The sequence below is a fragment of the Dryas octopetala genome, chromosome 4 (genome assembly GCF_963921425.1).
Source record: "Dryas octopetala chromosome 4, drDryOcto1.1, whole genome shotgun sequence".
Classification (NCBI taxonomy): Eukaryota; Viridiplantae; Streptophyta; class Magnoliopsida; order Rosales; family Rosaceae; genus Dryas; species Dryas octopetala.
The window spans coordinates 2,123,455-2,138,263 of NC_141369.1; the positions used below are offsets into that span (position 1 = coordinate 2,123,455).

The 14,809-nt window shown below is 43.2% G+C and overlaps 1 protein-coding gene and 1 long non-coding RNA gene across 2 annotated transcripts; one reads left to right on the forward strand and one right to left on the reverse strand.

The window, feature by feature from the left end:
• Positions 1-7,696: 7,696 nt before the first annotated feature.
• LOC147286133 (transcription elongation factor SPT4 homolog 2-like) lies at positions 7,697-10,847 on the forward strand. Its single transcript, XM_086241784.1, has 5 exons — positions 7,697-7,945; positions 8,034-8,125; positions 8,234-8,289; positions 9,199-9,260; positions 10,301-10,847. Exons 1-5 carry the CDS (start codon positions 7,853-7,855, stop codon positions 10,349-10,351), a joined length of 354 nt encoding a protein of 117 aa, XP_086097910.1. The 5' UTR covers positions 7,697-7,852; the 3' UTR covers positions 10,352-10,847.
• A 2,081-nt stretch (positions 10,848-12,928) lies between these two features.
• Positions 12,929-13,746, reverse strand: LOC147286134 (uncharacterized). Its single transcript, XR_015122092.1, has 3 exons — positions 13,366-13,746; positions 13,185-13,214; positions 12,929-13,070 (listed from the first exon to the last, which is right to left on the reverse strand). It is a non-coding gene; the product is annotated as an uncharacterized LOC147286134 (long non-coding RNA).
• Positions 13,747-14,809: the final 1,063 nt, after the last annotated feature.

Here is a 14,809-nt window from a genome sequence, read left to right on the forward strand (position 1 = left end):
AATTTAGGAAATGTATGTTAACTTTTAAAATGAAAATGAAGACAGAGAATGAAACAATTAAAGATGCAATCACAGCCATCGGCCTTAACCACAACCTAACATTGCTAGTACAACCAGAATCAGGGGCGGACCTAGAGAGGGGCCAGTGAAGGCAATTGCCCTCACTCATTCTTTGCCACGTCCATGAGCTTCCCCCAAAACATAACAATTTGCTTAAGGGCGGGGGCAAAGTGTGTGACAAAATGCCTCAAATTAAGATTGATATATAGGGGCAACTTGGCAACCTGCAGGGGCAAAACACGCATGACTCTAATTCTCTAAACACTAAATTTTGGCAACTTAAAGAATCAAAGCATTGGGTTAGAAAGAAGATGTTTTGGCTAGTGAAGGGAGGATGCAGAAGACTAGTGAGTAGAATAGAAGGCAAATGAAAGTGATGGTTGATGGGTATAGGTGGTTGCTGGTTATTGTTTTATATATTCTTATCCTCATTCATGTTGGCTGTGAGGTTGGATAAAGAAACAGAAAAGAAAGAGTTTGATTGAGGGAAGAAGATGAAGTGTGAAGTTAATAAAGTTGTATTTTTTTCTTTTTCTATTTTTTAAATGAATTAACTATGTTTAAGTTTGTTGATGCCCAAAAATGGTAGAGCAGTCAACGTCGAGTCGAACCACGTAGGCCCGTTGACCCACCACTGAGTGGATGACACGTCGAAGTGGGGCAGGAACGGGTAGCTGGGTCCGACTGGTGAGTAATGAGAGAGAATGATATCCAGAGCACCCTGCACAGGTACACAAGAGTGAGCGGGAAGGGCACCGGTGTGGTGCCGGCCAAAGCTCCTCCGACGCTCAAGTCAGTGTTCAGAGAGATCTGAGAGCAGAGTGAGTGAATAGTATAATATTGATTGAGTCGTCCTTTTGTGACAAGAAGGTACCTCTTTTATAGTACCTTTGGAAGAGTGTCAACCAATCCGGTGATGACACGTGTCCCTTGTGATGACTTGCACTGTAGGAGCGCCACGTGTCACCGGTCTCGAGGATCCGAGTGAGTTGACACGGGTCGGGGCCTAGGAGGCTGGAGCTTAGGAGGCCGGAGCCTATGGGGCCGGAGCCTATGGGGCCGGAGCTTAGGAGGCCGGAGCCTATGGGGCCGGAGCCTAGAAGGTCAAGGCCTAGGAGGCCGGAGCCTAGCGGGGGCGTAGCTTTTGGGTCTAGGCCCAAACGACATGATGTTAAGCCTTGTGTGACTTGTCGTTATGCCCAGATGATTAATCATACGAACAGAAGTCCCCCAAGTTTCCGAGCAAAAGATACTTCTTGGTTGGGAACTTTGTACACAAAAGAGTCCGAGCAGAACGACAAGTAACCACACACTTGTTCCTGCTTAAGCTACTGTCTAGAAGTCCCCCAAGTTCCTTAGCAAGAAAAGCTGTACTGCAGGAAAGCTTGGGGGTTACATATGAAAGATTTCCTTTTTTTTTTTTTTTTTTTTTTTTTGAATTTCTGATCACCCTGTGTTCCGAGCAGTAGACGCTTCGTGTAATCCCAGTGAATCTCATTCGATTTTAATGGTGGGATGTCGCCCTTTGTAAATGAGAATCTTGCATGAAGTGGTAGAGCCCAAATATAAAGATTGCACACCCACAACTACAACTCTCCTTTTTTTTTTTTTTTTTTTTTTTTTTTTTTTTTTTTTTTTTTGAAAAATAACTCAATATAGAGCTGCCCCCCCTTTTGGAAAAATGATGCAATATAGAGCTGCCCCTCCCTTTTGGTTTTTGATAACCGAATATAGGGCTGCCCCCCCTCTTCTTTTTTTGGTTTATTTTTTTTTTGATGGGCAGGTGTGCGGGGCGGAAGCCTGGGCTCGGGCCGGGGCTGGTGGTGCACTGGGCGGAAGCTCGGAGAGAGCTGGCGTCAGGGGCGCGGAAACCTGGGTGTGTGCGCGGCGAGGAAGCCTGAGTGGGTGCGCGGGGCGGAAGCCTGGGTGGGTGCGCGGCGCGGAAGCCTGGGTGGTGAGCAGGGCGGAAGCCTGGGCTCGAGCCGGGGCAGGAAGCCTAATCAATGCATTGCAGGCCGAGCTACTGCAGGCCAGGAAGGAGGCAGACCAGGCTAGGCAAGAGTTGGAGCAGTGCGAGGAGGAGCTGAGCCAAGCCAAGCAGGTGGTCTGTTAGGGGCTGGCAGTAATGATGGACATGCCAATGTTCCAGAGGGAGGTACCCAGGGGGAAGAGCCCGAGGATGGAGCATCCACAGGTGGGGAGCATGACATGGGAGAGGATCCCAAATAAATGTTTGAAGCAAACATGGCCCGGGGGCAGGGGTGGGCGGACCATCGCCCTATTTTTGTTTGAGTTATATGGCGGGTCGGATGTAGCCCGTACCAAATTACAAACTCTTTTGATTATTCCCTTTGTACTTTATGATATTTGGATGATTTGGAGGGTGTCCAACCCGTTATGGGGTAGGATGCCCTTCTTTTGAATACATGGTATTGCAGAATGTTATCGAATGCATGGTACTTAGTTTCCCTTGGATGCATGAAATTGATTTTTCTCTGAATGCATGGTACTTAGTTTCCCTTGAATGCATGAGATTTATTTTCCCTTGAATGCATGGTACTTAAGTTCCCTTGAATGCATGTGCCACAGCCGCGCTCTGAATGCATGGTACTTAGCTTCCCTTGAATGCATGGGCGGATATGGGCAGGGTCGGATGTCTGATGGCCCGGGGGTCCATACAGCCAATTAGGACTTTGAGAAAAAATGAAGAAAAAAGTGTCCGTGGTAGGACTTCCGTGAATGCATGGTACTTAGTTTCCCTTGAATGCATTTGCCATAGCCGCGCCCTGAATGCATGGTACTTGGCTTCCCTTGAATGCATGGGGCGGGTATGGGTAGGGTCGGATGTCTGATGGCCCGGGGGTCCATACAGCCAATTAACACTTTGAATAAAAATGAAGAAAAATGTGTCCATGGTAGGACTCTCATTTACTAAAGCGATAACATAGATGAAATTGAAAAAAGTCCCCGGGGGGTACAATATGTGTCTACTTGTAAAAGTAGCGGAGGTGCTCGGCGCGCCAAGGGTGGCCGAGTTCCTTGCCGGTTGTGGCGCGGAGCCTGTATGTGCCTGGACGGACGACCTCAATGATTTTGTAGGGCGTCGGGGGTAGGGCGGGTGTTGGAGACACAAACAGCCATAGAGGGCTTGACCTCTTTTTTCTTCTTGACTGAAGTTATATAGCAGGACCTGGCTGACACTTGATTGCCTTTGACTACCCCCGTTCCACATGGGGTCGGGAACTTGATCAAAAGTAAGTGAGTGGAGATCATAACCCTCAATTGGTTAAGGGCCGGTCGTCCCAGGATGACGTTATAAGCTGTGGGGCAGTCGACCACCAAAAACTGAGTAGTTGTGGTAGCGGACGAAGGATACCTCCCGAGGGTGAGGGGAAGGTAGATCCCACCAAGAGGGGTGACCATGTCGCCCGAAAAGCTGAGCAAAGGAGCGATCGACCGGTCAAGCCTCTCCTGATCGATTCCAAGAGCGGTGAAGGCTGGAGCGAAGAGGATGTTAACGGAGCTACCACAGTCGACAAGGATCCGAGCCACATCAAAATTAGCTAAGGTGGCTTCGATGACCAAGGGGTCATCGTGTGGGAAAATCAAATCACGTTCCTCTTCCTCAGCAAAGGAAATGGGTGACCACCCGAGCTTAGGAGTCTTTTTTCCACGGTGGAAGTCTACAGCCATAACGCCGGAGCATTGCTGAGCACTTCGGGCGTATTCCTTCCTAGCCCTGTTGGAGTTGCCAGCGAGGGTCGGGCCCCCACAGATGGTATTGACCCGCCCCCGTCGTTGTCCTTCGGTCTTGGCCTTCTCGGTGGCCTCCTTGTCTATAAAACCATCCAACTTTCCTTCCTGTACCAAAGTTTCTATTGCCTCCTTAAAAGCTCTGCATGCTTCGGTGTCATGCCCATGGTCGTCATGGTAAAGGCAAAAGAAATTCTTGTGAGCCCGGTATCGTGTTTGTGGTGGGCGGGGTGGGAGCTTAGGAAGTATGTCCTTGATCTGGGGATACAACTCTGTATAAGTAACAGTGAGAATTGTATAGACTTTGAACCTGGAGGCATAGGATGTCTGATAGGTTTCCTCCCTTCGTTGTCCTCCACCTCTACCATCACCAAATTGTTTCTTGGTGAACTTATTGAACTCTTTCCCGGACCCCCCATGCTGGTTACCCGAGTAGGGCTTGGGCTGGGGTGGCACTATGATGGCCTGGTCGGTACTTGGGTGATCCATGGTAGGCGGCTTCTTCCCATATGTTTTGAATTCGGCCGTGGCATAGGCAATGGCCTCGTGCATGAGTTCCTTGTAGGTTCGCGGATTGCGGCGGTTGATTTCAAACAGGAAGTCCCCCTCTAGGAGACCACCCTTGAAAGCAGCGAAGGCTACCTTCTCATCACAATCGCGACACCGAGATCGTTCCAGCTGAAATCGAGTGATGTATTCCCGGAGGGATTCCCTGCTGCCCTGTCGGACTCGAGTCAGGTCATCCGTGGTGTAGATTCTATCGGTCTGGATGATATACTGGCCTAGGAAGAGCTCTCGGAGCTCGTTGAAGCAATCAACCGAGCCCGGAGGAAGTTGGTAGAACCAGTCCCTTGCACTGCCAGAGAGGGTGGAAGGGAAGATTCGACACTTCGTAATGTCATCAGCACCTTTAGATTCCAGAGCGGATCTGAAACTCATGAGGTGGTCATATGGGTCTTCCTTCCCTGTGTATGGAGTGATTTTGGGAGGTCGGACGTCGCCAACCGGAGGAGTGGATAGGATGCGAGCTGTGAAAGGTCCAGGCAGCTCCCTTGTTTCTAAAGATAGGTGCCCACCCCGACTTCCTTCCTCCACTCTTTTCAGGCGCTCACTGATGTCCATGAGAAGTTGCTGGAGCTGGTCTGGTGGAAGAGAACCGCTGTTACCGGAGTCAGCGACTTGTTCACTTGTGAAAGTGTCATCTTCTGCGCGGCGCCCAGCCGAGAAAACCTGCTCTTCTCCCCGTCGTTGCTTGGAACGAGGAGCCTGCTCTTCCCCCAAGTCTTGGGGACGCGGGTGAGATTCGTCCCGGTTCATCCGCTGCTCTTCTCGCCGAGAGCGGTTGTCGTCGAGCAGATGACGACAGTCCTGATAAATGTGGAGCTCTTCAGAGCGGGTAGGATGCTCGCCAGATCGAGCCCGGCTGACCGGGTGGATAAGTCTCTTTTGGAAACCTGGGGGCGGATGGCTACCTTGCCCTACATCCAATTGGCGGAGAACATTTTGGTCCCTTCGGGGGGGATCCCTCATCTCACCACTCCGGAGAGTGGTGTGTTCGTCCCTGTCATGGGGGTTCCTCCTCTCACCACTCCGGGGAGTGGTATGTCCTTCCCTGTCACGGAGGAGTCGCTCATAAAGCTGTGTTGCACCTTTTTGGAGGTCGAGCTGTTCCTGGGTTCGTTGGAGCTGAGCCTCCAAACGCTGGATGTACTCTTCCTGATCAGATTCGGCAGTCTTCTTACCTCGCTTGTCAACCAGCGGGGTGTTGTCGACTTGGTCGAGGATAGGACCTCCGTCAGACATTGTGAGGGTCGGCAGCTCGGAAGTTAGGGAGCTCGGAAGCTAGGGAGCTCGGAAGCTCGGAAGGTTTTTTTGCACCTCAACTGAGGGTAGAGAATTCAATGGGGAAAAGTTGTAACTTTCCCACAGACGGCGCCAAACTGTTGATGCCCAAAAATGGTAGAGCAGTCAACGTCGAGTCGAACCACGTAGGCCCGTTGACCCACCACTGAGTGGATGACACGTCGAAGTGGGGCAGGAACGGGTAGCTGGGTCCGACTGGTGAGTAATGAGAGAGAATGATATCCAGAGCACCCTGCACAGGTACACAAGAGTGAGCGGGAAGGGCACCGGTGTGGTGCCGGCCAAAGCTCCTCCGACGCTCAAGTCAGTGTTCAGAGAGATCTGAGAGCAGAGTGAGTGAATAGTATAATATTGATTGAGTCGTCCTTTTGTGACAAGAAGGTACCTCTTTTATAGTACCTTTGGAAGAGTGTCAACCAATCCGGTGATGACACGTGTCCCTTGTGATGACTTGCACTGTAGGAGCGCCACGTGTCACCGGTCTCGAGGATCCGAGTGAGTTGACACGGGTCGGGGCCTAGGAGGCTGGAGCTTAGGAGGCCGGAGCCTATGGGGCCGGAGCCTATGGGGCCGGAGCTTAGGAGGCCAGAGCCTATGGGGCCGGAGCCTAGAAGGTCAAGGCCTAGGAGGCCGGAGCCTAGCGGGGGCGTAGCTTTTGGGTCTAGGCCCAAACGACATGATGTTAAGCCTTGTGTGACTTGTCGTTATGCCCAGATGATTAATCATACGAACAGAAGTCCCCCAAGTTTCCGAGCAAAAGATACTTCTTGGTTGGGAACTTTGTACACAAAAGAGTCCGAGCAGAACGACAAGTAACCACACACTTGTTCCTGCTTAAGCTACTGTCTAGAAAGTTCAAGTTTTTAATAAAATACCTCACTATATTGCATAAAGCGAGGTTATAAATTAAGCAAGATTTTAAGTGGTTCATGTCAAATTTAAAACGATAAACCCTTACTTTTATTAACACAAGAGTGCATCTGTTCAAATTTTATGACCGTTTTGCCCACAAACATACAAAAGTGAATTTTGCACTTGGTTTCTAGGTGAAAATTTTGTTCAAAATTTGAATAAAAAAAACTTGATTGTAACAAAATATAAACCACAAGAATTTTTGTAGTGATTGTTCCACCCTGTTTTGGTGGTTTGTTTTGGATCTTGTTGCTTAGATTTGGAGGTTTTTCCTTTCTTTTTTTCTCAGTCTTCGACCCTTATCGCCAAGTGTTGGGCAATCGCTACTTCCACCAATCCCTACCTCTTGGCCCGTCGTTTTTGTCAGATTTCTTGGATTTTCGGCGATGATGATTGGATCGTGGTTGCAAAAGCAATTTAGTCGCTATTTTACTGGAAGATGTGTGTTTCGGCACAGGTGTTTGCACTTCTATCTTCTTCGGCTCCCCTTTGTTCTTCAGTGCCTCATTGGCTCCTTTTGGTGGTTGTAGTTTCTGCTTGGTGCTACTGTGATGAGATGTTGGAGCTTTTGTGGGCTTCTTTGCTCCCTTCCACCCCACAGTGGTCTTTTCTTTTGATTCTAGGCGGCGTGGTTCACTTGAACCACCCCTTATGCCTAGGGTTAGAACTTTTATTTTGTTAGGCCTATTTGATTGAGATTTTGCTTTGTTGTGTGCTTTTGTTTTGTTGGGCCTACTTGTTTAAGCTTTTGTTAAGTTTTTGTTTTTGTTTCTGTTATGAGCAAAGGGCTCTAGTTTTGTATTTTATATGCCTTCTAGGCTATTTATTTTGGCAAAAATAAAAAATAAAAAATTACGTAGACCTAATTGGTCATTTGCCTATATAAATAAAGGATGGTGCAATTGAGTACCAATCTTGTACTTATCATCGATCAAATGAGGCTATGATGGGGTCCACCATCATTACCAATCAAATGAGTTAATAATGGGGTCTACCATGAGAGAGAAGATGATAGACTCTATCATAAACACATTTGATTGGTGATAAGTACAAAATTCATATTTAAACTTAGAGTACCCAAGCTTATTTTTTGAAAAAATTGAAACCTGGTAGGGTCGGTACCAAAACTTTTTTGGGGTCAAAACACAACTTCAGCAAAAAGAAGAAGGGAAGGCTGGAAAGGTGGTGTAATCGTTTCTTTCTGGTGTTGTCACTTAAAAAGAGTGCCTGTGTTTGCTATTGTTATCGTTGTTGTTGAAAGAAGATGGGGAGCGCACAACCGGCCCAGATTCCGACGAGCTTCGGCCACGAGCTTAGGGCTTGCCTTCGTTGCCGCCTCGTCAAGACCTACGATCAGGTTAGGGTTTCATTTGGTTTTTTTTTTTTTTTCCAGAAATTTTAGGGTTTTGGTTGAATATAAAATACAATTGCAAATGTAATTGCAGTTCAGAGAATCGGGATGCGAGAACTGCCCCTTTTTCAAGATGGACGAAGATCACGAGCGTGTTTCCGATTGCACCACTCCTAATTTCAATGGGTTTGTCATCCGTACTCCGTACTCTTTCTCTGAGACGATTTTAATTTTTTAATTTTTTTTTTTGGGTTCTTGGGTCATCGGCATTGCATTGCATTGCTTGGATTGCAGGATAATTTCAGTCATGGATCCAACTAGGAGTTGGGCAGCAAGGTGGCTGCGAATTGGTATGTTTACTCTCATCTCGTTGCATCAAATTTGTTTATTATAGATTTTGCATTCACCCAAATAATTGATTTTTGAGATTCATTTGTGCTCTTCTTTCCTTGCCCCATTTCACTTTTCTTTAGTAATTTACTCCCTAAGCAATAATTATAAATAAAGGTTTCTTTTTAATTTTTATTTTGAGCAAATTTCACTTTGCACCCATGAGGTCTGCTCAATTGTCACTCCCTCAAGTTTCAATTTTGGCAATTTGAAAATTAAAGACAATATGGCCCCTCAGTAAGTCTTACTTAACAATTAGACGTTAAATATTGTTTATGTGGCACATGTGGGACCCATATGGTTAATTGTTGATGGTTAATTGCTTCAAATAAATTCAATTGTTAACTTCTTAATAAATGATTCAGTATCTCCGATCATTAAGTATACAACAAAGCAGCACTACCATCCCAACCCAGGAAGCCAACAAGATCAACCACATGATCTTTTTCCTTTCCTGTGCTCTTGCAAAATGAACGTTTTCGAAATTGTCCTTATGATGGTTGCAGACATTAATTGTGGGTCCCACATGTACCACATAAGCATTAACGTAACGGTTAGATTTACTAAGGGGCCACATTGTCTTTGATTTTAAACCTTGGGTTTTAAATTGCCAAAATTGAAACTTGATGGAGTAACCTGACAATCTGAGCAAACCACAGGGGTGCAAAGTGAAATTTACTCTTGTATTTTTGTTTGCATTCTTTTAACACTTGATATCCTAGCGACTTACCCTTAAATTTTTAAGTGTAAATCTGCTAGAACTTTTAACTTTTATAATCTTTCAATGCTCTAGATTATATGTGTGTACATACATTCGGAATTTGGTTTGCTTATTTCAGGAATTGACTCGAGAATTTAATGTTTTGCAGCAAAATTTGTCCCTGGTTGTTACACTCTTGCTGTTTCAGAGGCTCTTTCAGAGGATTTGCAGGTTAGACAATATTTTTGCTATTTTCTTGTTAATTATACAAATTTTCAATAGATTTGGAAGTTGCCAAGAATCTTTTACGTTTTGTATGTTATTTATGTGGTTGATTCATTTAACTATATAAAGATGGATTTTGGGTTGGGATACTTGTCCTATAGCTAGCTAGCTACCATATCTTTCAAACAAATCTAGGAGTAACTTGAAAAGTCTGCCATACAACACATTAGGCATATTCTCATTAGAAAAAAAACATGACATTCTTGGCCAAAAAAAAGAAAAAAACATGACATTGAGTAAGGAATTCCAGCGCCTGAACTGTGTTGAATTGTCCGGTCATATATGACTGGCTTTTGAAATGTGCATTATGTATACATGGTTGAAGTAGATAATCACAGAAGACACTATAGATAGGAAACAGTGCTGATGTTGGAACAATGTCTTTCTTTTTTATTTGTCATCTTTTTTATTTGTCAATCAACTCAATCCTTGAGTCATGCAGCATATCTAATCGTTTAGGGTCTCTCTCCCCTTCCCCCACTCGTGAGTGTAAATTGGTGCCTGAATCAAATGTCAAAACTAGTGGTTTTTATGTGTTTTTGAGTACCGCGAAATGCTGCTATTTATATTTTTACCATTCATGACATTCAATTCTCTAATGGCCCCATTCGCAGCGATGGTTACAGTGATAAGTTTACCATGAAACAGAATGGTGCAATTCAACCCTGGACATCACCTTATAAGTACTGTATTGGGATATTTAGTTCTTTGTCTACTTGTTCCTTCCCATTTCATTATTATTGGCATTAGAGCTTAAATTCGAGTTAGAGACTTACAGAATACATATATTCTTGGACTATTTCCATGTGCTTTTTTTAATTGGATGCACACTCCAAATCCAGAGAGGTTGTGGATATTGCAATGGTTGAAGTTGTAGCCCTGATTATTTTACTGTCGGGTCTTTTGATTTTTGTTTGCCTGTTTTTCTTTGATTAATTACATTATGCCTCCAGCTGATTTCTTTATTTTGTTCAATCTTTTCGCAGAATTTATGTGAAGATGAGCGGGTGCAATACGTACCACCAAAACGTATATGAGAGACTGATTAGACCAAAGAAACAAAATCCTGTTGAAAAGTGTTTGTAAGGCTACAAGAAAAATACCTTGTTATGAAAACAGCTGGTTGTCGGAAATGATTGTTCCATAAGAACATCTGCCAAAGTGATGAATGTAGTGTTAGGGAATAGAATCCTCTTTATTTTGTGCAAAAATGGAATTCACCAATAGATCGACAACAATGCAAGTACAAGAATCACTACATACAGTATATGATCTATGACAATGCTGTTGAGTAGTTTTTCCTAAAATCTTTTTTCCTCTCAACATACATGGCACTCGCACTCCGCACTCCCGCACTCCTATGCATCGTGCTCAACAACATTGTTGACTTTTTAATGCAATGATATGGTATGCTTATCATGTGCTGCATAGGTTGAGAGAAAAGGTTTGTAAAAGTAGCATTTTCCTATGATTTATCTCCATCAGCACAACTCAATTGACGAAATTTAGTAATTTATGTACCTATTTTACTGCCATTATATGTTAAAACAATATTTGCAAAGGCTGTTATTAGAAACAACCCAGAAAAATATTTGTGTCCCTCAGGTAATTTCCAGACCAAGCCTCCAATGCTATAAATATTACTATATGCTGTTCCAAACTGTAATTATCAATAAGGCCACCTGCTGGTCCATTGGAGATATCACGATCATTTGATGCATTTATAAACGAACACATAATCATTAGCAAATTGAATTTCTGGTTTGGACCCAATTCCATTTGCCTCCATGAATGTTGGTTTTTTTTTTTTTTTTTTTTTTTTTTTTTTTTTTTTTTTTTTTTTTTTTTAAGTCCATTTCACAAATAAGAATGATACCAGTCCACTTGCTTCAGAAAAATCTCAGCTCGGTCCACTTTAATGAAATGCGTGCGATACGCAACCCACCGCAGTACCGAGCTCTCGGCAATTGCCACAGTGCGATAGTAATTATTTGAAGCTGCATATAAATGATACTTGTTGATATACCTTATGTCTTTTCTTACATAAACATGTCAAAAACTAATGAAATTAACAAAAAACACACAATTCAAGTTTATGAAGTCACATCCACCCGTGTTATAGCATAAAAATGACTGTTACTAATTGCCACGGTTAGATAGTGACAATTTGCCTTTTAAAAAAAAAAAAAAAAACCACCTAGCGCTTGGTGCCAAAAATACAAAAGAAATTAAAATGTAAACTTATTTGTCACAAAGTGAACCTATTTGACATTGCAACCTTTTAGATGAGTTTAGTTATCATTAAGAGTCCAAAACTGGTGGCCAAAAAAAAAAAAAAGAGTCCAAAACTGAACTTTAGAATCATTACCTGTATTTTTTATCAACTAATATTCTTGAAATTGGTTGTACGTAATGAACTCACTGGTACAATTGCATGGCTCTTCTCATCATTTCAAATTTCATTCTTCTCGTATGTTTCGGTAGGAGAATGCGTGTATGTTTCGCATTTCATTGTGTGCTTTTGCCCCTTTTGCTCCATAATTACGCTTCCCATCATAAAGATTTCCAAAAAGTTCAGAGTTTAGACCATCAAATAAACTCTAAGTTACGTGTAAACACCGGACTAGGGGGATTGTGTTAAATAACACACTTATCCTATGTTTGCCTCTTTGGCATCACTCGGTGCTATTTTAAGTGAGATTGCACAGCACCGATTTTCCTAAAACACCAGCTTAGACTGTGTAGTATAGCACGGTGCAAAAATGGGGTGCTAAATAAGAACTGTGTTAGATAACTAACCACACTATCCTTTTTTCTCTGTCTCTCCCAATCTTTCTATATGTTTTTTTCTCAATTTCTCTACCTCTTTCATCTCTCTACACTACTGCAAAATCCTTCTCAAGCACACCCACCAATCAATGCCAATTAGTCTCAAAGGGCACAGTTTGCAGTGCCTATTGCTGTTCTATTCACGGTTTGTGCGGTGGTGCGATTGGGAGGGGTATCTATTGTGACAATGTCATAGTTTACCTAACCGTGAGTCCATTCAGACCGGGTCCCACACCATTCTCATTAGCATACTTGAGCCAAGCTGATATATACAAGTGGCTTAAAGGAAAGAAGCCGCTGGACGATCAAGAAGCCACTCCTTTTCATGCTCTCATGGTTGTATAACCGTGAAACACTAAATAATATTAAAATATGGCATACTGTGACATGAAAAACATATAAATACTAGAATTTGTGCTGCGGGTAATAACAAATGGTAAAATATTTTAAATAGAGACATGTTTGGTGTTTTACGATAGTAATGACATGTTAATAGACTTGTGAACATTGAAAATATATTATGAATTATTGGATGTCAGATTACTCAAAATATAACTACCTTCCATTGACTGTTTAGATATTGGTAAAAGCATGGCTGTTTGTTGTTTTAAGATATTGATTATATCTTAAAACTGCAAACAGGTTTCAAAAAATATTACAATGTATGTGACGAATGTCTGTTATGCTAAACAAAAGATAAGGGGATATGTAATTGCTGATTGTTCAAAAGTGGTATCAATGGTTATTGAGGAATGGTTCAAATTGTGCCTGGTGATTTGTCATCGGGTAAAGAGCTAGGACAACGTCCCTCACCCAGTGAGAACCAAGAAAAAAGATAAATGAAAAAAAATTAACAAGGGATGCCCAATCTCCATTTACTATGTGCACTATGGATGCTAGCATAGCAAATTGATGCCTCTTTTCCATCTGAACAAAGCAAACCAAAATCCAAAATAACTATGATGATATCATGTACGCAGGTTGGGATTGCAGATGCTAAAAACTTTACCATATTCACTTTAGAGAAGCACAAAAACTTACTTGACCGCTAAGTGATGGATCGATCTGTCACTGCTCCAAAAATTAAATTTGATGTCGGATCAACAAGATCATATATATATAACTTCGACAGCAACATTTCCCTAACCCGTGAGTCATTGAATCCCCAAATCAAAACCCTAACCGTAAATCCCTAATTTGAAATTTCAGAGATGAGACATACCTTTTGATTTTGGGAGAGATGAGAGTGAGAGATAAGATCGAGAGTGAGATCGAGCCTCGTGGGTGTGGGTGTAGCGGTCTCGAGACTGGGATAGAGGCGAGATCGAGACTTCGAGAGTGAGATCGAGAGAGATCGCGACTGGGTACTAGCTGGGTGTTTCTGGAAATGGAAGATCGCGACTCGCGAGTGACTAAGTGAGAGCTGAGAGTGAGAGTCTTCAACTTGACTCATATATGCTGTGATGATGAGAGAGAGGAGGGAGAGAGGAAGCTTTTGGGAGTGGTCCTGTCGCCATCGGCCACCGGACGAGAAAGTTCTCGCCGGAGAAGATGATCGGTGCTGGGAGAAGGAAGAGAAAGACCGCGGACAGAGCTAGATCGAGAAGAGAGAAATGTGAGAGTCAGGAGAGAGAAAAAAATTTAAGTAGGAAAATAAAACATGTCAGGTGTGTTACTGGAGGTCCGGTCCTCAAAGTAGAGAACCGGTTCTTAAGCCCATAAATTTCAAAGCGAGTTACTGGAGGACTGGTCCTCAAGAGTGAGAACCGGTCCTCAATCCTAGTTTTCTCAAATACCAATATTTTTGAATTTTTATAAAATGTCCTACACTACTAGTCAATCTGTATTATCTATTTGGCGTGGTAAATTGGAGAGGGAAGGAGGAGGGTATTACTTTTGGTCATGGCACAGTATGCAAACAGTGATTGATAGTTAAAATATTACTTTTTGGTCATGGCACAGTATGCAAACCGTGACTGATAGTTAAAATATTACTTTTGGAATAGGCATAGTATGCAAACAGTGACTGATAATTAAAATATAAACAACATATCCAAAACTGTGAGAGTTTAGAAAACCACCAAACTTATATAAAATCTGAACAATACTAGTACATGTCACGGTTTGGTAATCTGTGAATTACTACATGGCACAGTTTGGTCATCTGTGAATTACTACATGGCACAGTTTGCTCATATGTGAAGTTATTCATTTCTCAGCTCCCTTGCAGCGGCTCCACGCAGCCGAAGCCGCTGATTTTTAATAACCCTCAGTTTACCAGTGCCTATTATTAAATTACTCACCCTTTCTCCGTGTCAACTAATTTTGAGTTACTGATTACTTCAAACTATGTATGAAAATGCTCTAATCTCATCCACCTCATAATTGTGAGTCATTGTTCGTGCCTACTGTCCATTTTTCCAGTAGTGCTAACTCCCTCATCTCTCTGTTTCGCTCAATCTCTCTAACTCGATCCCTCATCTCTCTGTCTCCTTCATCTTCTAACTCCCTCATCTCTCTGTTTCTCTCAATCTCTCAATCTCCTTCATCTCTCTATCTCCCTCGTCTCTCTAACTCCCTCACCTCTCTGTTTCTCTCAATCTCCTTCTCTTTACTGTACCGAGGTGGCTTGGGATTCATCTACTTGGTTTTTCTTATTTTTCTGG